This window comes from Natrix helvetica (genome assembly GCF_964273705.1).
Source record: "Natrix helvetica genome assembly, chromosome: 2".
Classification (NCBI taxonomy): Eukaryota; Metazoa; Chordata; class Lepidosauria; order Squamata; family Natricidae; genus Natrix; species Natrix helvetica.
In genome coordinates, this window is record NC_138552.1 from 205,188,761 (window position 1) to 205,211,880 (window position 23,120).

Genomic DNA, 23,120 nt, shown 5'->3' on the forward strand with positions numbered 1-23,120 from the left:
TCTATATACAGTACTGTACATATTCAGTATATTGCGACCCTTCAGAAGGGGGAGGAGGTGATGCATTTTTTTTACCTTGGAATCAATAATTTAAACAGAGACTATTATCTGCTTATTAATTAAATAGCAAAGCAGTCAAAAGATGAGAAGTTCATTAAACTGACAGAAAATTGAACTATCAAATAAAGTTTGAAGACATCAGCCAAAATTTCAACGTCAAATTTTGGTTGATTTTTTAGATAGTTTACATCTTTTGCATGGAAGATTGATGTCTAATTTTATATTTTTTCATTCATTGAGTATGTGTATATTTTTATTAATTGAAATGGAATATAGTACAGAATAGTTATGTTAGGATAAATTTAAATATTGGAAAATCTTCTCTGATATCTGATTTTAGATTTTAAAAATTGATCTTATATCTAAAACTAAAAGTATATACTTTTCTTTGGTCATATGCAATAGCAGCCTTTGTAGCTAATCAGCAAAGGCTTCTCCTTTCCCAGTCAAGTGGAGATAAACTAGGGACAAAACAGGACCATCCTTTGGGGAACTACTAACTGCATCATCTTCAGATAATGTAGCCCGATGAAATGTTTGCTTCTACGTAAGATTGAAGAACCCAGGCACCATTGTTATGAGATGAGCGGAGGGAAATGCAGCTTTCTTTTATATATATATGCTGGTTTTGTTGTATTCGGGTCTTTTCCCGTGTAAGGGGAAAAGACCCGAATACAACAAAACCAGCATACCTACACCCGTGAAAATCTACGAAAACATATATATGACAGATATATATATATATTTAATGAATTGTTGTATTTGAAATCTTTTCCCTTGTCATGTTTGTTTGCTTACATTCAGGGTACATTTTTATAAGGAATTTCATTCAAGTATGTAGTGATTTAGCTGCAGACTTGGTGATGTTTTGTTACCTTAAGTGGTTCTTAAATCTTCCAATAGTTACTTACTTTAGAAGTGAGTAATTTAGCACTATGTTGTACATTTTGAATGTTGATTTACTTTCTAAAAGAAGAAAAAGGGAATGCAGAAAAGTACAGAGGAATAATTTATTTTTCCAGATCAGTTTCTAGTATTTTTCAGCTCAGCTTCCACTTGAAGCAATAAAGAATTAAGCATGCCACATAAATCAGTGCAGTACATGGTTTACTATCTCTCTCTATATGTAGATATCAGTTTGTCTGTCTATCTACCTGATTACTTACATCCTTCCATATGAACTGAAAAGGCAGTTATACAAGTTGTACTGAGTTTCAGTTTTTGCCCCCATAATTTGCAAAAGCAGAAAATATTACCTACGATAAGTTACAAAAGAGATAAATAACTGTATGGGGAAAAAAGTAATATAGTGCTGGGGGGGTTTTCCTAGCATTTTTTTAAAAAAAATGCTAGGAAGATGATTCAGTTCACATTTTAGAAACTGACTTAGGAAAAAACTGGTCTTGTCACTCAAATTATTGTGTCATGGGGAGATGGATTAGATCTAAAAAAAAGAAGGAAGTAAGATAAAACAGATATTCTGACATATTTTCTACTGAATCGTTATGTAGAGAGTTTCTTAAGTCATGGTATATTCTTAAAATAGTCTTCAAAATCTGAACACCATATTTGTATCCTCCATTAAGTTCAAGAAATTGTAGAAGTATTGGCATGTTTTCTAACATACCACTCACTCCTAAACCTTGAAGCATTTCAAAAAGGTGCCATGATTGATGACATCAAAAGACCTCAATAAGGACTAGGATGTATACATGACTACAGTGGTGAAATTCAATTTTTTTTACTACCAGTTCTGTGGGCGTGGCTTGGTGGGCGTGGCAGGGGAAGAATATTGCAAAATCTCCATTCCCTCACCACTCGGGGGCCAGCCAGAGGCGGTATTTTCTGGTTCTCCAAACTACTCAAAATTTCCACTACCAGTTCTCCAGAACCTGTCAGAACCTGCTGAATTTCATCCCTGCATGACTACCATCCCAGACCAATCAGAGGTTATCTAAAAATGCATTTGGTGCTGTCTCAATGTTATATCCTGCTCTGAAAACCAATTGGAATTACTCAGGATAATCCATTTATTCAGGGCCCTCTATAGTTGCAATCTTTTCAACAGCCTTCCCCCAAAAGGAAGCCAGATAAAAATTGTCCTTGGAAGGTTTTTTTGAGAAGGGGAAGGACCAAAGACTATGTAAGAATGAATTTAATTAATATAATATTTGACAGATAAAGCAGCTTGAGTCAATAAACTATCAAGGGATGTGTTGAACTCCAAGGTACAGACCAGGTCAGGAAACGGACTCCAGGTTGGCCTAAGATGGACTGTTTTAGCAGAATCCTGAGGCATAAATTACTCTTGAGCAAGATTTCTTTGGATGAGTTGCACTATTTTTCTGTTTTCTCCAGACATATAATTTGCTTTATTGGATTAGCAAGCTTGCCATGTACAAGTATGATGAAGAGAAAGGATAGTTGATTATTTGTAACTATAGTTCTTTATTTAATTTCCTATGCTTTTTGCAAGTATCTGTCAGAACAGATTTTAAAGTTCTGTGGTTGCTATGGCAGTTTCCAGGATTCAGTGAAGTGGAGGGGGATGGACTCACGCTGCATGTCTGCATTAAGAAAAATAGCACCCGTGAAAGTGCATAATGCATATTTTATTTATTCAAATAATCTGTAAGGTTACCCATCTTTCCAATGTGACTCTGGTGACATACAAATGTTAAAGCCACAATAACAATAAGTATTAAATGCAAAGGCCACAAATACAATCAAATTCATACAGAGTAATTTAACGACATTTAACCAGCAGAGTTTACCTAAGCACATAGCCTAAATACTTGGAAGAACACCCAGAATCACAGCCATCCTAATCTCTGGGACAGTGCTCTTCTATAGGAATACTACCACCACAGAAAAGACATGACTTTGGGATGTAGCAAGATAAGATTGTTTACAATAATGGAAAGGACATGTGAATGATTAGAGAGGTGACCATTCAGAACAGCAGAGATAAGCATCTTGTTCTTTCTAAGCTCATCTACAATTTACACACTTCCTAGGTCTAGGATACCATGAGCATATTCAGGTAGACTAAATTGGGTGTCTGCAACCTGCAGCTCCAGAGCCACATGCAGCTCTTTGGGCCCTCTGCTGTGGCTTCCTGTTGGGTGATCCCACCACTGGCTGGCCCTGCCCCTCACCATCCCCTTCCAGTCATTCCTTGCCTGGCCTGAGAAGGTAAGCACAACGGGCGGGGGATGGAGAAGCCTCCGAGGCTGATTCTTTGGTGCCTCACACTTGCTAGAGCTTCTTCCAGCCCTTGTTGGTGCTGGGTGTGCCTCAGTCGCTTGGGAAGAAAAGCAACCAGTGGTGGGATTCAAATAATTTAACAACTGGTTCTCTGCCCTAATAATTTCTTCCAAAAACCAGTTCACCAAACTGCTCAGAAAGTTAACAACCAGTTCTACTTAAGTGGTGCGAACTAGCTGAATCCCACCACAGCACGCAACCTGCTCTCCGCCCCAAGATACTGGCCTCACCCAGTTGTGATCGCCGCTGGCTTTGCTAACTTGAGGACTAGCAGGGTGGGATCTGGGAGGAAAGGATGATGGAAAGGGGGATGCGCCCACAGTGCCCAGACATGGCTTTAAATCTTGCATGGAGGGAGTTTCGCCACCTGGAGGGTGCTTTTCAATGAAAGCCACTGGTGGCACCACTCAGCTGGAAGAATAAAGAAGTTCAGGGCAGCGGGAAAAGGGGGCTGGCCCCACCAAACCTTACATGCCCACCCCGGAGGTTAGGCTCAGAGAAAACCAGAGTGCCCTCGCCAATGATGCTCACCCATCATCTGGTCTTCCCCTTCTGTGTGTGTGTGTGTGTTGTATTTGTGCATACCAGGGGTTGTAATACAAATACACACACACACACGTACGTACGTACGTATGTATGTATGTATGTATGTATGTGTGTATGTGTGTTACAACCCCTGGTATGCCCAAATATGGGAGGGAGCTCACTACTCCCTCTTTCTGTCATTCGGCTCATCACAGAAAACCATCCAGACAGAAACCCATATTTTTATTTTTAATGTTGCCTTTTTATATTTGTGTTGTATTTGTGCTGATAAATAAATAAAGGGAGACTAGTATGGATCCACTTCAAGCTATTTAGCTCTCATCAGCTAGCCATACCCTTACTGGGATTCGAACCAGGGCTGTATTGCATATTAGGCTAGCTGATGAGAGCTAAGTAGCTTGAAGTGGATCCATACTAGTCTCCCTTTATTTATTTATCAGCACAAATACAACACAAATATAAAAAGGCAACATTAAAAATAAAAATATGGGTTTCTGGCTGGATGGTTTTCTGTGATGAGCCGAATGACAGAAAGTGGGAGTAGTGAGCTCCCTCCCATATTTGGGCATACCAGGGGTTGTAACAAAAATACATACCTATTTCCCTGGCTTAGCTGATAAAGGAGGAGAGCCTGTGTCTTAGTGGCAATTACATCGGCCTAATATGTAATACAGCCCTGGTTCGAATCCCAATAAGGGTATGGCTAGCTGATGAGAGCTAAATAGCTTGAAATGGATCCATACTAGTCTCCCTTTATTTATTTATCAGCACAAATACAACACACACACACACACACACACACACACACACACATATATGTCTCTGTGTATGTGTCTTTGTATCTCTCTCTCTGTGTCTCTTCTCTCTCTCTCGGAAAGCCGAGGCTAGGGCAAGATGAGCTCTCCTCGCTACTCCTTTTCTTTCTTTTTGACAACTTTTTGGAAATCTGGGATGGCTGAGGAAAGAGTGGGTGATCCTCCCCATCCTTCTCCTCTCGCAACCATAGCCGGCCAGAGAGACACAGAGAGAGAGGGGGGAGACACAGAGAGAGGGAGGGAGGGGGGAGAGAGAAACACACACACACAGAGAGATACAGAGAGGGGGGAGATCAGAAGGGGGTTGCTCCCAGTTCAGGAGAATCAGTAGTGGCGGTGGCGGGAAGCTCTGTCCATCCGCACGGACGCTTCTGTGCATGCACAAAAGAATCATGCGCGTGAGTAAACCAGAAGTGACAGGTTGTATATCTGGGGGAGATAGAAGGGGGGAGAGAGGGAGGGCGGGAGATAGCGGGGGGAGAGAGACATAGAGACACACATAGAGGGGGAGAGGGAGACATAGAGATACATCGAGTGGAAGAGGGAAGAGCTGGGGAGAGAGATATACAGAGGGTAAAGAGGGGGAGGGGAAGAGATAGACACAGAGAGATATACAGAGAGCGGAGGGAGAGAAAGAGATATAGAGAGGGGGGACGAGGGGAGAGAGAGAGGGAGGGAGAGAGATGTCAAAAGGGTTTTGTGGCTCCAAGTGTTTTTTAACAACCAGTTCTCTGCCTTAATGACCAATTGGGTAGTGTGGATAGGATGGTCATGTGACTGGGTGGGAGTGAGTGATGTCAAGTTGGCCACGCCCACTCAGATTTTGTGGTTCCTGGTGTTTTTTGTGGAAAACGGGTCCGAATGGCTCCCCATCTTGCTGGCTTCCCATCTTGAGCCACATGCATCATCAGCTCTACGAAGGCAGAAAGCCTTAGTGAAAGAATACAACAAAATTTTGAGAAGCCCCCTTCTTTGTGTGCACACTGATCTTCCTCAGCTATCAATTGGCAGGCTTAAATCCAGGAAGCCCTCTCTGGCACTCGCTCAACAACTGTCTAACAACTTTGACATCAATATACCCAGATACAGGCAGTTACATAGATGACTACACAAAAGGTACCAGGTTTCAATCTTCTTCGCCAGCATTGGTCAACTCTGAACAGGATCCATACCCAACATGGTGTCTGCCAGGACCCCAGTAAATGGGGTCTTGTCTCTATCCCTCAGTGTGACTGTGGTGCTCCTCGACAAAATAGCCATCACATTGTATCCGAATGTCCATCAAGAGATTACACCGGCCCAATGTCTGATTTTTTTTCAACATAGACCACCCTGTCCTTGAATGGCTGGGTGGACTGAACATTAACATTTGAACCACTGTGAGTCTATGTATTTGCCATAAACTAAATAAATAAAATTCACGTAGTCCTCTACTTACAAGCACAATTGAGCCCAAAATTGATGTTGCTACATGAGAAATTAGTTAAGTGGGTTTACCACATTTTATGACTTTTCTTGCCACATTTGTTAACTGAATCACTGCACTTGTTAAATTAGTAACCCAATTGTTAAGTGAATCTGGTTTTTCCATTGAGAAACTTGCTTGTCAGAAGGTTGCAAAAGGTGATTGCGTGATCCTTGAATACTGCAACCATCATAAATGTGAATCAGTTGTCAAGCATTTGAATGTAATTCATGTGACCATGGGGATGCCGCAATGGTCAAAAGTGTGAAAAATAGTCATATGTCACTTTTTTCAATGCCATTGTAACTAAACGGTGACTAAGCAAACTGTTGTAAGTCGAGGATTACCTTTATAGAATATTTATATGTCTCAGAATATCAAATTATTGGATGTCCCAAACAAATGATATCTCAATTATGATTTGTCTACAATACTTATTGAAATATTAATTTATCTAACATGCAAATGTGTTTATAATAGTGAATTGTAATTTGGTGAGCCATAAAGTTGCACTGATTATTATGTACTAGAATGACATTAATATAACTTGTAATTTATTACAGCTGTTGATTGGTTTTGAATCAGGAACAGTGGCATTATGGGATCTCAAATCCAAGAAGGCAGAATACAGATACACACATGATGAGGTAAAAAAATATATAAGTCTGGCATGTTTTGAGTCATACTGTAATTTCCTTGACTACATTGGAGTTTTGCAGAATAATTATTATTTAGTAAATGTTTACTCATCATTGATATTTATATTTTTGGGGGGAATCTAGATTCAGTCATCTAAATAAAGCAGGAAAATATTCAATTTATTGATTGACATAGGAATTGAAATGTTACTAAAATGGCTTTAAGTGTTGTAGTACCTAAAAGTATATCTCATATATAAAGGACAGAGTAGATTATATGTTTTAGCCACCCTTGTATACTTGGATTGTGAGATTATTGGGATACCTCATATGGCCACAATCAATAATTTGGGCTTGCCCTCCTATTGGGGGGTCAGAACTATCAGACCTATTTTTTCCTGTTATGTAGGATTTTGTAGAGAGCATTACTAAGGAAAATTAGTGTCTTAAAACTTGCAGAAGTTATTTTAACATTTTTTATTGCAATCTTTGAAAGATGCCAAAAAACTGGGGAATAATAAAAATTTCAACTTTTAAAGAAAGGAGAAAGAAGTATCTAAGGAATCAGGGATCAATCAGTTTAATATCTATAGAGGCAAGAATCTAGTTACTAAACCAGAATAAGTGAGCTTTTAACAGGGTTGCTTTGTCAGATAATTTTCTCTCTTTTAGGACAGAAAAAGCTAGTTACATAGTAGAAGTGGTTTACTGACTGATTAGTCTTGCAACGTTATGAGCAAAATAAAATATAATATAATACATAATCTACTTTCAGAATGAAATAGATAGAAGGCGGTACAATGATAAAATATCCATTTAGTAACACAAGGAATTAGTAATCAGATAGACGAATCTCCCTTAAAGGGAACACCAATCTGTTAAATATATCAGGTTCATAGGAACCCTGATTTAGTTATAAATTTAGCAGTTTTGAATACAATGAGCACATTTGAGCCCAAGAGGAAATATGATTGTGGTTTGGATTGCAGTTAGCTGTTCTTTTCAATAAGGATAATAAGTATTTAAGCTTAATGGGGCATATAATTGAGAGTTGAACAATATATAAGAAATATGTTGAGTAGCTAAGACACTGCATATACAGGTTCTCTCATTATATGGCAAGTGGTGGAAATGCTCATATTTGGCCATGAAGTTCAATAACTCAAACTTAAATAGAAAAAAGGAAAGCTGTTGCTGTTGTATGCCTTGATCTCAGTAAAGCATTTGATCAGGAGATTTATAATAGCCTTGTAGACAAGATAGAAAAATATGGACTAGACCCGTGATGGCGAACCTATGGCACGCGTGCCACAGGTGGCACGCGGAGCCATTTCCTAGGGTACGCGGGGCATTGCCCTGTTAGCTCCACTGCACATGCCTGCGCTGGCCAGCTGATTTTTGGCCTTCTTTTTTGGCCATTTTCCCCCCTTTCCTCCGGAGGGCGAAAAACAACTTAACACGCAAACCGGAAGTTCGGAACAGACTTCCGAGCACATTGGGTCATTTTTCTCCGGAGGGAGAAAAGGGAGCATCTCCCAACTTCCCCCCTTTGTGTGTCACTCTTTCTCTCTCTCTCTCTCCCCATTTCTCTCTCCCCTTTCCTTCCTCCTCCTTTTCCTCTGTATGGTTCGCCCCAGTTTTTCACGCTGAGCCATTGGGGGAGGACAGAGGGAGGGAGAGAGAGACGGATTGAGGGGAGCAAAGAGATGGGGGCGTCCCATTTTGAGAAGGCTCCCTTCTCAAAAGATGGCTGAGAGGAAGAAAGGGAGGATTCCCCACCCCACTCAGCGCTGTTTTCGATGGGAGGCTCCCCCCCCCCCTCTCAGAGCTGTTTTAAGATGCAAGGTCAAAAGTGGGGGGGAGGGATGTTGCAGGCATCCACAGGGTGAGTGCTGGGAGAGGGATGTCTCGTGCGCATGTGCAGGGGGTGCATGGGAGGAGCATTGCATTATGGGTGTGGGCACGCAAGTGCATGTGACAGCGTGCATGCACACGATTTCGGCACCTGAGGAAAAAAGGGTTTGCCATCGTTGGACTAGACGATACTATAATACAATACAATGCAATGCAATGCAATGCAATACAATAGCAGAGTTGGAAGGGATCTTGGAGGTCTTCTAGTCCAACCCCCTGCCTAGGCAGGAAACCCTATACCATTTCAGACAAATGGCTATCCAACATCATCTTAAAGACTTCCAGTGTTGGGGCATTCACAACTTCTGGAGGCAAGTTGTTCCAGTGATTGTTCTAACTGTCAGGAAATTTCTCCTCAGTTCTAAGTTGCTTCTCTCTTTGATTAGTCTCCACCCATTGCTTCTTGTTCTGCCCTCAGGTGCCTTGGAGAATAGTTTGACTCCCTCTTCTTTGTGGCAACCCCTGAAATATTGGAACACTGCTGTCATGTCTCCCCTAGTCCTTCTTTTCATTAAACTAGACATACCCAGTTCCTGCAACCGTTCTTCATATGTTTTAGTCTCTAGTCCCCTAATCATCTTTGTTGCTGTTCTCTGCACTCTTTCTAGAGTTAACACATCTTTTCTACATTGTAGCAACCAAAACTGAATGCAGTATTCCAAGTGTGGCCTTACCAAGGCATTAAAAAGTGGTATTAACTCTTCACGGGATCTTGATTCTATCCCTCTGTTTATGTAGCCTAGAACTGTTTTGGGCTTTTTTGGCAGCTGCTGCACACTGCTGGCTCATATTTAAATGGTTGTCCACTAGGACTCCAAGATCCCTCTCACAGTGACTACTATTGAGCAATCCTAACCTATACTGTACCTGTGCATTTAGTTTTCCTTGCCTAAATGTAGAACCTTACTCTTTTCACCATTGAATTTCATTTTATTAGATAGTGCCCAATGTTCAAGTTTGTCAAGACCCTTCTGTATCTTAAGCCTGTCTTCTGGAGTGTTGGCTATTCCTACCAGCTTGGTGTCATCTGCAAATTTGATGAGTTCCCCATTTATTTCCTCATCCAAATCATTGATGAAGATGTTGAAGAGTACTGGGCCTAAAACAGAGCCTTGGGGTACTTCACTGCATTCTTCCCTCCCATGTAGATGCAGTTCCATTGAGGACTACATGTTGAGTGCGATTGGTTAGCCAGTTACAAATCCATCTGGTGGTGATGCTGCCTAATCCACATTCTTCTACATTATCTAGTGGTAGGTTATGGTCTACCTTATCAAATGCCTTACTGAAGTCCAGGTAAACTATATTGATGGCATTCCTCTGGTCCACTATTTTTGTCACTTTGTCAAAGAATGCAATAAGATTAGTCTGGCATGATCTGTTTTTGACAAACCTATGTTGGCTTTTGGCTATTACTTTGTTTACTTCTAGGTGTTCGCTAATTCGTTGCTTGATTATCTTTTCCAGAATCTTTCCTGGTATTGAGGTCAGGCTGATAGGTCTATTTTTTTTTTCCTTTTTGAAGATGGGAACCACATCAGCTCTTTTCCAGTCCTCTTACAGTTGCCCGGTGCTCCAGAATCCCTGAAAGATATAGTTGAGTGGTTCTGAGATCTCATCTGCCAGTTCCTTCAGAACTCTTGGGTGTAATCCGTCCGGCCCTGGTGATTTGAACTCGTCTAGGGTAGACAGGTTCTCACTTACCATTTTCAATTTGTGTTCCTAGTCTGATTTTTGTGGTGCTGTTTTTGATAGGTTGGACTGTTTTATCCCTTTGTGTAAAGACAGATGCAAAAAATAAGTTAAATAGTTCTGCTTTCTCCCTGTTGCTTGTCACCTTCATGCCACTTTCTCCCAGCAATGGACCAATTGTGTCCTTAACTTTTTTCTTGTTTTTAACATGCTGGAAGAAGCTTTTTTTGTTATTTTTTACTTTTGTGGCAAACCTTTCTTCATTGTGAGCCTTATCTTTCCTTATTTCATCTTTACAGGCTCAGGCTATTTGCTGATAGTTATGTCTCCCTCTTTCTACTTTTTATACTTACCTTTTTTATCTTTTAATTTATCAGAGAGTTCTTTATGCAGCCATGCTGGTTTCTTTTGGGAGTTGTTATTTTTCTTCTTCATTGGTATTGTGCTAGACTGAGCTTTTGTAATCTCATTTCTCAAAATTTCTCAAGCTTCTTGAGTTGTTTTCCCCTTGAGGATTCTCATCCATGGAATCCTTCCCAAGCTCCCTCTAAGTTTATTGAAATTAGTTCTACTAGTTGTGTTTGCATAATGTTGAATTCCAATATTGCATGGTCACTTGCTTCCAGGGTTTCTGTGGCTTCAACACCTTGTATCATTTCTTCTCTGTTAGAGAGAATTAAGTTCAATATGGCTGATCCCCTTGTTCCCTTCTCTACTTTTTGGGAAACAAAGTTGTCTGCTAGGTTCGTTAGGAACCTGTTGAATCTTCCACTTGGTGCAGAGTTTGTTTCCCAGTTGATGTCAGGGTAGTTAAAATCTCCCATTACTGTTGTGGTGTGCTTCCTAAATACCTTAGTTAGCTGACTAGCAAAAAGTTCATCTACTTGCTCTGCTTGGTTGGGTGGCCTGTAGTATAGGCCCCAACTTTTAATATTGACCCAAATGCATTCAAGATAATTCTCATCATTGTTGTGCTCTATTTCTATAGAGATGTACTTATTTCTTATATATAGTGCAACTCCACCTCCTCTTTTATTTGGTCTATTTCTTTAAATAATTTAAATCCTTCTAGCTGTATGTTCCATTTGTGGGTTTCATCCCACCAAGTTTCTATAATGGCAACAATATTGTATCTGCCCTCATTCACTTGAATTTCTAATTTATCCTGTTTGTTCCTCATACTCTGTGCATTGGGGTATAGACATTTGAGTCCATTTTTATTAACCCTGTGTTTACTGTCTACATAACCTGTGTTATGCCTGACTGTCCCTATTTTCTTGCCACTTGTATGATACATGCACATGGTATGGCACTCACTATTAAATGCTTGATTTTGCTTGACAGCAGGAGTGATAATCTTACCCGGATACACATCTATGTTAATTTGGGATATTTTCAGCTGATTAAATACCTACATCTAAAGTATCATCATGAGTGGTTTTGATCATTGTGGGGGAATGTTGAGTGGAATGCTTGAAATTTTCATTCTTATTCCAATGCTATTCAACATCTTTAAATACCTGGCTTGAGGTAGTGCATATGATAAGAATCTAGAAATATTTGTATAGCACTACTTACACCCATTTCTCATTTAGTGACCAAGTTCTGTTAAGCAAAATGGTCACTAAATGAACACGTGACTGAGAGAGAGAAAGAGAGAGAGAGAGAGAGAGAGAGAGAGAGAGAGAGAGAGAGAGATGTTACATGTTACAAAGATTACTGGTCATTGCCATCTCATTCAGATAAAGTTCTCTTGCTCAGCTAGTAATTCCAATATTACTTTCCCTCCAGCATGCATTGTTGTCAGGTACATGAAATTTAGTGGTAATTGCATGCATTGGTCACAAAATGATTTTTTTACTGCTGTATTTGCTAATGATCACTAACTGAAGAATGGGCGTATATGTAAATAATCTGTGTGATGTAGCAACTAATACAGGCAAATTACATCCAGATCAAGAGTTAGTAATTACCTGTGTACTCTACTGATTAAACCACATTTGAAGTTCAGTGGTACCTTGATCCTCATCAGTAATTATTTCCAGAAGACGTGCTGAATACTAAAACTGGCTACCGAGAGAACCACGTGACCTGCCACAAGAAATAGCGAGTCACAAGGCAGCCAACATCAGCAAGTTCTTTTTTTGCATGCCAGGAGAAAGACAAGTGTCAGGACAAGATTTCTGCTTCAAAACACGTTGAATACTGAATTCAACGAGTTTTGATGCATCAAGTGCCGAGGTATGACTATATTTTATGCCATTTTGGGATGCTGCACTGAGTTCACAGGATATGTACCAGAATTAGGAGGCCTCTGAAAATCAAGCCTTATGAATAATGGCAATTTTTTAGCTTACAAATAGAAAATTAAGAGGAAATATGAAAGCAGAGAAATATCCAAAGTCTATCATGTCGCAGAAGGGTGTATTGTTCTCCATTGAAACTGAAAGGACAACAAGATTAATGTGTATTAATTAAAGGAGATTGAGGCTAATTATCAGTAAAATGTTCTTAATGACAAGCACCATTAAACAGTTTTCCTAAAACATTATCCAACTACCTCTCATTTGATGTTTTAAAACTGGCTGGATGGCCCTATTAGAAATGATTTAGTGAATTCTTGTACTGTTCATCAATAGCAATTTAATTCCTCTGTGGTTTCCCATCTGTATAATAGTTTTCCAGTTTTAAACATTTGCTTTTCTGCTGTAGGTAAGTACAATAGATGTTCACATCACCTACTTCAAATAAGCTGTAAATATTTTTCAGCTGTGGCATATTCCACAATATAGAATTGCACGACTAACTTTATAGAACATTTGTCCCCTAAAGCAGAAACCATTCATATTCTCTATAGGATTGTTGCCTAAAACATTTTGAGGATCATTTATGTTCAAATGACAGCATGGATTGTATATAGACATTAACAAGGCTTTAATCTTAAAAAAAAGTAATTATATGGAATATAATATAGTTATTTTAACTTGTGATTGTGTATGTGTGTTTGTAGGTGTGATATCTATATCTTAAAAATCTGATTAGATCCAAATTTAGCATTCTGCATTTGGGAATCAGTTCTTTGATGAAAGTTTCTACAAAACTTTCTTTTGTTGTGTCAGTTTAATTAGTAATATTTCATTTTGACTGTTGTATTTTGCTATCTCATTAGCTTATTTCTAATTTCAGAGTGCATTTTGTATGCATATAATTAGATTGTCTAGCTCTTTTTCTTTCTTAATGTTTTGTTTTTAAATTTCAGGTAAGTTAAATTAGGTAGGCGGACATTTGCTGGACACAGTATTTAATTAATGCAGTGATAGCAGAAATTCTGTTCTGTAATTCATTATGCAACGTGTATAGCAGATATACTGTGGTGATAAAGGATAGGGAAGTCATAAAAGTTTGTTAAAAATATATTGATAATCTTATAAAAATAACATCTTTTTCAGTGATATGCAAGTCTGCTTTCAGAAATATAACCCATTAAGATTTTTTGGCCTTTGCCCTGTTATGCTTGGAAGGTTCTTTGCAAGGACACTTAAATTTCTTCTAGATAGCCCAGACTTTAGTTGACTGTAGGTAACGGCTTTTCCTACCATCAGAAACATACAAAAGGTTTATGAGGAAAATGTGAGGAAGGAAGGGAGGCACCCCACATTATATGATTCTTTATGAAATAAAAGTTGTTATTTTTATAATTAATTTTTATAATTAACTGCATATGTCATAATATTTTCAATATTATGAAAAAATAGTGATCTTTTTCTTAGGCACATGCAAGGCTAGTATATGTTTAAAATATTAGGTTGGGTTTTAAGATATAAACTCCTACCAGTGTTGATCATGGTATGAAATTTTACCAGTAATTAATAGCAATATGTCATTAAAGGTGGTAATCATAAAATGAACATTTTACCCCTAAGTATTCCAAACCCATTCTGTTACACAAGAAAAAGGAACAGTATGACTCTTGAGAGTTTTCTTGAAGACTATAGGGATGGGACTTGGTGAATTTCAATTAGTAAAGAACTCCAGTGATTCTGTAGGCATGGAGGAAAAAGAGCAAGCACCCTGATTTATTTCAAATGAGAACAGGTGAGAAGGTACAAACCAGAGGTGTCAAACTCGCAGCCTGTGGGCCGGATGCGTCACGCGCTGGCCACATCCACCCCCGTTTTAGTGACCGGGAAGAAAGTTGCAATACGTCACATGACAATAACATCATGCCACAAGTTTGACATCCTGGTATAAACAATCTGATAAGATTAAGGTAGTCCTTTAAGTAACTTGGCAGCAAATCATTTAATCTTTTAAAACTTAAAACCAACTTTTTAAACTGGGTTCCACCTAAACTGGCAATTAGCAGAGAGGTCACAATTTAATGTCACACAAATTAGTCATTTAATTCAGCCACAAGCATAGATGACAGTTTTTAAAAAAAGTTTTCTGGCTGTTGCCATCTCCCCCATCCCTATAAGAAACAAATGATTTTGGAAGCCCAATCCTTCAGAGACAGGACTGCTCCAAGCTGGAACCACCCAAATGTTGATTTCTTTATATTAGCCACAATGTTGATTTCCCTCTCTGAATCACTTTTGTGTTTCCTGAATTAAATATATTTCTACCAATATGTATGTATAGTATATGTAAACATATACATGGAACTGTATTGTACTCTTTTATATTAAAAGAAGACTCTTTACTCTTAACATTTCCATAAGAACAGTTATACTCCCACTTGGAGCCACATTAAATCCCACCTAAGTATTAAGATGGTAAATTGTTCTCTTCTTGTTTAATCAGCATGATATTTAAACAGAAATTCCAATTTCTGGTATTTCACAGTAGATGCTGCCTTGGTAACCATTATTGGTCCAAAGCAAGGAGCATATTGGCTATTTTAAGGGAGTATTCTGTAAAAGAGAGAAAATATTTTCCTTTTTTAGGACATCATATGGCGGGTCTTCAGTCCATTCAGGAGGCAGAAGCCTATTTGTGATGTGTGAGGTCACTAATGTGGCCCTCTGCTGTATCCCAAGACTGGATGCCCTACATCCAAAGGTTAGTGAGTGTAAATTAGGTTAGGTATTTATAGCTTTATTAGAAAGGACATACCCACACATATTTAATTTCCTTAGAAATTTTATCAAGTCCTATGATTGAAGAACTTAAAAATGGTCAGAAAATTCTTGAATTTAAAATACTAGTCTATGCACTGTAAGTTGGAAGTGCTTACCTTTAAGCTTGCATTTTACATATCAACATAGCATATTCTAAAGAAATCCAAAATAAGAATTGTTTGTAGCATTCCTTATGCAGCTAGTGAGACGTTAAATCTTACACTCCTCTTGCAATAATAGTTCAAATTAGAACAGAGTAATTTTTCTTCATTTAAAATACTAGATTTTACTAGGAAATAGAGATAAAGGATTCACTATAGAAAAATAAATTAACACTTTACTCCCCAAATGACTGAATTTTACAAATTTTTCTTTTAAAAATGACACACAGAGAAGCAAAATATATGCTTTCAAATTCTAATCATTCCTATTTTCAAGTGTAATACTTTTTAAAACAATATTTCTGATTACTCTAGTGACCAAACAAAGATCTGCTTGCTTGTCAGAATATACCAATAGCATCTACAATTAAAAAAAAGGAATTATGGATTTTATAAGCAGTTGCTTTCCACATTTGTATGGTTTATTACTGCCCTGTCCTTGTTTCTCTGAAGAGATTTGTTATCCAGGATTTTGTTGGCTGTATTAGATGATTGCATTCTTTGAGATTGACTTTTTAATACTTATTTTCAGATTACTGTTTATTTATTGGAGGTCTCAAGAAATTGTTTCAAACTATTTTGCATATCCTTGTTTTGATTCAGCATATGTAATCCTTTCCTTTCATAAATGAAGTTTGGAGAAGAAGAATAAAATCTGCTTCATCATGCTGTAGCAAAACTGCCTCTTTCTCAAACTCAATCACACCTCTAAAGTAAATAAGAATTTCTCATGGGAAACAATTTTGGACAAATGAAATGCTATGCGTTTTGTATCAGTTCTCAATTCTTTCCCTTTTCAAAGTTGCCACGTTGTGGATAGTATATGTTGGGTGAATTGTTTTTTTTTTTGTCCTCAACTGGCTCTTGTGCCATGCGCTATCCACTGAAGTCTGTACTATACAATAAAGAAGGAGAATAGCATGCTCTCCTAATGTAAGCATTTTAATTAGATGCATGGTAGACATCATTGTAGAAAAAATAGTTAACTATCAGCAACAGTTTGCAACTACATAATAAACAGCAGTTATTGATGGCCTGTTGCAAGTGCAATCTAGTGCTAGTAATCTGTAGCACAAAATAAGTTTGCATGTCAAATCACAGAATGTTTGTATAAATTCTCCAGAATTTTAAAAAGAATGATTGCACAAGAAAATAAAACATCCTGTTCAAAAGGTTGCTTCTCTTTACTCTTTTGTGAAAGATTTCCCTAAAGAGATTATTTTTACTGATAAATTATTGGTAAACTTTTCTGGTAAATTACTTTTATTAATTAATTTTAATTTAATTTAATTTTTTTTCTAATTAGTGTTTTGATACTTTTATCTTCTTAGTGTCTCTTTTGTCATGCAGTGAATACTCAGCATGTGGAGACTAGTGTTAAAGTTTTCTAATGTTTTGAGAACCAAAAGTAATAGAGGGAAAGTATGTTAGATAATTTTAGTGACTCTTATTATTACAAAATGAAAATGTAATAATTTGTAAGTAACATAGATAAGTATCATGATCCACAGGCACAGATGCTATCTTAAATGAGATGTGAAAGAGTAAAAGAATCAAACAACACTTTAAATTAATATAAGATTGCCCTTCCCAATTGGATGATAGTGGTATTTATAATAAGCAGAGTATTATATAGTAGTGTACAATATAGGCATTTTGAGTAAATGAGTGTTGTCCCAGAATGCTCAGGTCCTTTTACCAGATATGCAGGCCCAATGAACGACTTCAGATAGATGGTAGGAAAAATAAATATTTTATTTGTAAATAAAAATTTACTTGGAAACAAGTTCTAAATGGACTCTTTTATACAATTTTGAAAGGCATACATTGCCATTGGCAAATTATAGAAACATACAAACTTATAAACCAATAATTAAGAGTAACATCATGCATACATATTCAGTAGTCATAGTAGCACTGTTATGAGATAGGCTAAGACCTTTGTCTTATTAATATTCCCCTTTACTAAAAACATTCTTAAGCAACTTGGTACCAGGATCTTGTCATCATCTTTAATTGATACTGTGGCATTTTAATTTACTAAATACTTCAGTATGTCAGTAGCAAATATTTTATCAATACACAAATAAAATTGGATAAGGCTAAATAAATTGGGCTCTCTTAACACAAGCATATTTTGTCCTAAGATGTATAATTGATCTATTTTATCCTTGCAATTTAATGATTTATATAAGAGGGTTGTATATATGGTTGTGTGAAAAAGAACGTACACTATCTTTGAGTTCTTTGGTCTTGCATAGTGCAATAGTAAAAATCATCTGATCCTTAGCAGTTCTTAAAAGTAAATGAATACAACCTTGGATGAATAAACACATGGCATGTTATTACCATGTCATCATTTATTTTACAAAAAGAAAGCCAAAATGGAGAAACCATGTGTGAAAAACTAAGTACACCTTAATGATTCAGTAGATTGTAGAAGCACCTTTAGCAGCAATAACTTGAAGTAATCATTTTCCATATGACTTATCAGTCTCTCACCTGGAGGAATTTTGGACCACTCTTCTTTACAACATAGCTTCAACTCATTGAAGTTTGTGGACATTTGTTTATACACAGCTTTCATGAGGTCCTACCATGGCATTTCAATCAGGTTGAGATCTGGAACATCACAATTCTTTTTTTTTCAACCATTCTGTTGTAGATTTGCTACTGTGCTTGTGATCGTTGTCCTGTTGCATGATGTCAGCCAACCTTTAGCAGTGGGATAGATGGCACCACATTTGACACTAGAATTCTTTGGTATATAGAGGAGTTAATGATCTATTCAATCACTGCAAGAAATCCATGTCCTGTGGCTACAAAATGAACCCAAATCATCCTCTCTCCATCACTGTGCTTGACAATTGGGTATGAGATGTTTGTGGTGTGTTTAGTTTTTGCTGCTAAACGTGACACTGTGCATTATGCCAAACATCTTCACTTTGGTTTCGTCTGTCCAAAGGACAGTGTTCCAGCAGTCTTGTGATTTGTTCAGATGCAACTTTGCAAACCTAAGCCGTGCTGCTGTTTCTTTTAGAGAGAAGAGGCTTTCTCTTGGCAACCTTTCCAAACAAACAATACTTGTTCGCAATGGCAAGTGATTCCACAAGGCACTTGAAAGTTTTTGTAAAACAAATGACATCATATAATACGTCATGCGATGTTCATCTGACATACTTATCTGCTTTTAAGAACTGCTAAGGACCAAATGATTTTTAGTATGTCCTGATACATAAAACCATAGAACTCAAAGAGCATGTACTTTTTCACATGACTATATCATAGTAGTAATGTATTCTAGTACAGGGGTGTCAAACTCACTGCATCACATTGCCCTCACGTGACATAGCGTGACTGTTTTCTCATTCACTAAAATGGGGTGGGCATGGCCATTGTGTGACTTATCCAGCTCATGGGTCCAAGTATGACATCCCTGTACTAGTAGGTTACAAAATCTGGGATTTCTTATATTTCTTAAGTGAGAAGATTACTTTAGAGATAGGATTTCCTGAGAAAACAGACTTGTTATAAATACTAGTGTTCCCTGGTCAAATGTAGTGTTTCAGGAATATCTCAACTGAATTAGTTGCATATCAAAAAATATTCCAAAAATGATTGTACCGTCTAAAGAATCTGTGGCTTTAGAAAAGAGGTGTTTTTTAAAAAAAAGAACTGCATGTATATGTTTTAAAGTCATGGTTGCAGATTTTTGAAGAAGGCTGAAATCATTGTGATGCTTCTTTCCTGATTTTTAACAATATCAGTGTTTTAGTTGTCCAAACTGCATCTTGTTCCACATACAGTACTTTAAGAATTCTGTTGCATTAGTTGATTCTAGCTGCTAATAAAAATTGTTACCATTTTGTTCTGTTAAACATTGGTAATGTTCCAAATCATAAGTTTAAGACTAGTAGTAAATACGTTACATATTTTATATATTATGATTTAATTAATGCAATAATTTTAATATATTAGAAAGTAGATTTGTTCAGAACTTTATTAAAATAACATTCAAATGTTATTCAGCTGCAGTTTTTCTTTTCTACAATGATTCTCCCTGTAGTATATATTAAGTTGCTCTTTGCTGTATAAAATCGGCCTATTTTCCAATTATCCATAAAAGTTGATGAACTGTGTGTGTGTTTGACATGCTAAGCTTTTTATGAGTTTTATGAACTGTGCTTAATAGATAATCACATAATGCAGTTATAAACGATACATCAAATTCTTAAATTCATGATAGAAAGATTTTAAAAGTTGGTTTTCAAGATGGAAGCAAGTCTGCATATAATGATCTTAACAACTAACTAAAAATATATTTCAGAAGCTACATGGGATGGGGCGTGGCAAATATATTACTGCAAAAATAAAAATATAACAGGCTATCATAATTTTCTGATGGTCTACAAGTATAAAACAGGTCGTAATATTTAACTATAAGCAATATGCTGCTGTCTATCAGGCTGCGATAAATAGCCATTTTTATATGAATATAGGTTTATTTTTCTAATTTTTATCAGTGTAAAATATTTGCATTAGAACAGTTAAAATGATTAACTGAAATGACATTAAATGATGTAACTGATATAGCTGCATAAATAATACATGTGTCCTTTAAATGTGGAGACTTTTTCTTTTGAATTAATTTTGTATTAAAATATTGTTTTATGCCAAATTTAACTGCATTGAGGTACTTAACCATACTATATACATATGCATGCATATTATGTTCAATTTATTGTTAGTTTCCTCCTTGCTTAATTTTAGATATTATAATAGAAAAGCCGTATTAGTCTGTAGTGAGAAAAAACTGGCAGCACTTTTTCTGACTAACAGATTTTGTTAAAATACGTAAGCATTTGTGAGCTGCATTCACATCATCAGATCCAACTGATGACGTGAGCTGCAGCCACAGTAGCTTGTGCCTCTTAATATGTTTCTCAGAAAAAATGCTACCATAATCCTGTGAATCCATGCTGTTTTAGTAATTACATTAAATTACTTTTATATTTCTTAATATTTTAAATTATTATTGTTTTGCTCAGGCAATTCATTCTGTAGCTTGGCATCATGACGGAAAGCAATTTATTTGTAGCCATTCAGATGGCACTTTGACTATATGGAATGTAAGGAACCCTACTAAGCCATTGCAGACAATCACTCCCCATGGTAAGTTCACAGTGTATGTGTTTTGTATTTAATATGTTGGTACACTATGCCTTAGGTTGTACTTCTCCACATATCTAGAAGTAAATCTTATGAATTTGCTCCCATATTGTGCCTACGGTGAATAATGTGCCTAGATTGTTACAGAATATTTGTATATTCTTATATGTATAAAAATATTTTTCAGCGTCTTATTCTTAGATACATAGATTAGTGTAAGTAATGACAGCAATCACCATTTGCATATGGCCAGGCTTGCTTTATATATATATTTTACAGTTAAAACTAATTTGACTTTTTAAAAATTGAACACATATATGATTCAGAATTAGGTTGTAGGTCATTATTACAATATAAGAGTGTTACTATATTTCATTGTGTTTAAATACTAATACTGGTTTTAATTTGGTCCTGATATGTAAAACCTTTAAGTATAATGTTAGTGTGACAAAAAAAGGATTATTTATCCTTTGCCATTTTCTAGGAACACGTTATATTACATTCTATTCAATTGAGTGTCAATTACTGATGGTTATTTTAGATAAATGCTCATTCCTTATAAAACACACGGGGATGATTCCACTTAAACATTTATAACAAAACTGAATTAAACAGATTTTCCTGATTATTCTTTTCATTGCATACTCTATTTACCAAAGATTACAGGTAGTCCTCAAGTCACAACAGTTCACATAGCGATGGTTCAAAGTTACAACACCACCCTGAAAAGTACCTGAAGTTATGAATGTTGTCGCATCACGGTAGTTGTTCATCCTTATGACTGACTGCAGAGACACTGCAATGTGACCCCTGCCTATTCCCCCTCCCTGCTATGCTAGGCCACCGGCTCCATCCCATCACTGATTGCTGAGTTACCTTTCATAGATCTGTACAGCTTAGGGCCACATGGCTGGAAAGCATCAATCTTCTCAGATGCTGGTGAAGCTACTTTGGTTAGATTGGTTTGGTTTGGTTTGGTTTGGTTTGGTTTATTTGGATTTATATGCCGCCCTTCTCCAAAAGGACTCAGGGCGGCGTACAACATTAAAAAACACACATCCCAAAAGTTAAAAAAGATTAAATCAATATCCCAAAAAATAAACTGAATTAAAAAAAAAACAATACATTTAAAATAAGTTAAAATTAACAGGCCAGGCCGGCTTGCTGGAAAAGCCAACTTTTTAGGGCGCGTCGGAAGGACCAGAGGTCGGGGATTATCCGAAGCTCCTGGGGCAGCTCATTCCAGAGGGAAGGCGCTCCCACAGAGAAGGCTCTGCCCCTGGGCGTCACCAGCTGACACTGCCTGGCCGACGGCACCCTGAGGAGGCCAACTCTGTGGGATCGTACTGGACGGTGGGAGGCTACTGGTGGCAGTAGGTGGTCTCGCAGGTACCCTGGGCCTAAGCCATGGAGTGCTTTAAAGGTCATAATTAATACCTTGAATCGCACCCGGAAAACCACCGGCAACCAGTGCAGGCCGCCTAAAAGGGGTGTAACATGGGAGCACCTAGGTACCCCCATGACAACCCGCACGGCCGCATTCTGGACCAGCTGAAGCCTCCGGGTGCTCTTCAAGGGCAGCCCCATGTAGAGAGCATTGCAGTAGTCCAGGCGAGAAAGGACGAGGGCATGAGTGACTGTGCACAGAGCATCCCGATCCAGGAAGGGGCGCAACTGATGTACCAGGCGAACCTGGTAAAAGCCCCCCCCCCCGGTCACGGCCATCAGGTGTTCTAAACTAAGCCGCGTATCCAGGAGGACTCCCAGATTGCGAGCCTTCTCTGAGGGGGCTAAAATTTCTCCCCCTATCATCAAAGATGGAACAAGATGTACAAATCGGAATGACGGAAACCACAGCCACTCAGTCTTGGAGAGATTGAGCTTGAGCCTGTTCCTCCCCATCTAGATCCGCACAGCCTCCAGGCATCGGGACATCACGTCGAGGGCATCGTTTGGGTGATTTGGGGTAGAGATGAAAAGTTGGGTATCATCAGCATATTGATGATACCGTACCCCAAAACCACGGATGATCTCGCCCAGCGGTTTCATGTATATGTTGAATAGGAGGGGTGAGATGAACCGACCCCTGGGCACCCCACAAGTGACGCGCTTGGGGGTCGATCTCTGCCCTCCAGTCAACACAAACTGCGACCGATCTGACAGGTAGGAGGAGAACCACCGTAAAACGGTGCCCCCCCTCCCAACTCCCCAAGTCGTCGCAGTAGGATACCTGTATTCTTAACCACCCTTCTGTCTTCTTTGTAAAAGGCTTT

General features: G+C 37.9%; 1 protein-coding gene across 4 annotated transcripts in view; it reads left to right on the top strand.

Moving 5' to 3' along the window:
* STXBP5 (syntaxin binding protein 5) overlaps nt 1–23,120 on the top strand; it is a 135,704-nt gene that overhangs the window by 59,145 nt on the left and 53,439 nt on the right. For all 4 annotated transcript variants that reach the window (XM_081945643.1, XM_081945644.1, XM_081945645.1 and 1 more), the window contains exons 7-8: nt 6,717–6,800; nt 20,727–20,850. In XM_081945643.1, the coding sequence (XP_081801769.1) occupies nt 6,717–6,800; nt 20,727–20,850 (208 nt within the window). The remainder of the gene's footprint in view (nt 1–6,716; nt 6,801–20,726; nt 20,851–23,120) is intronic.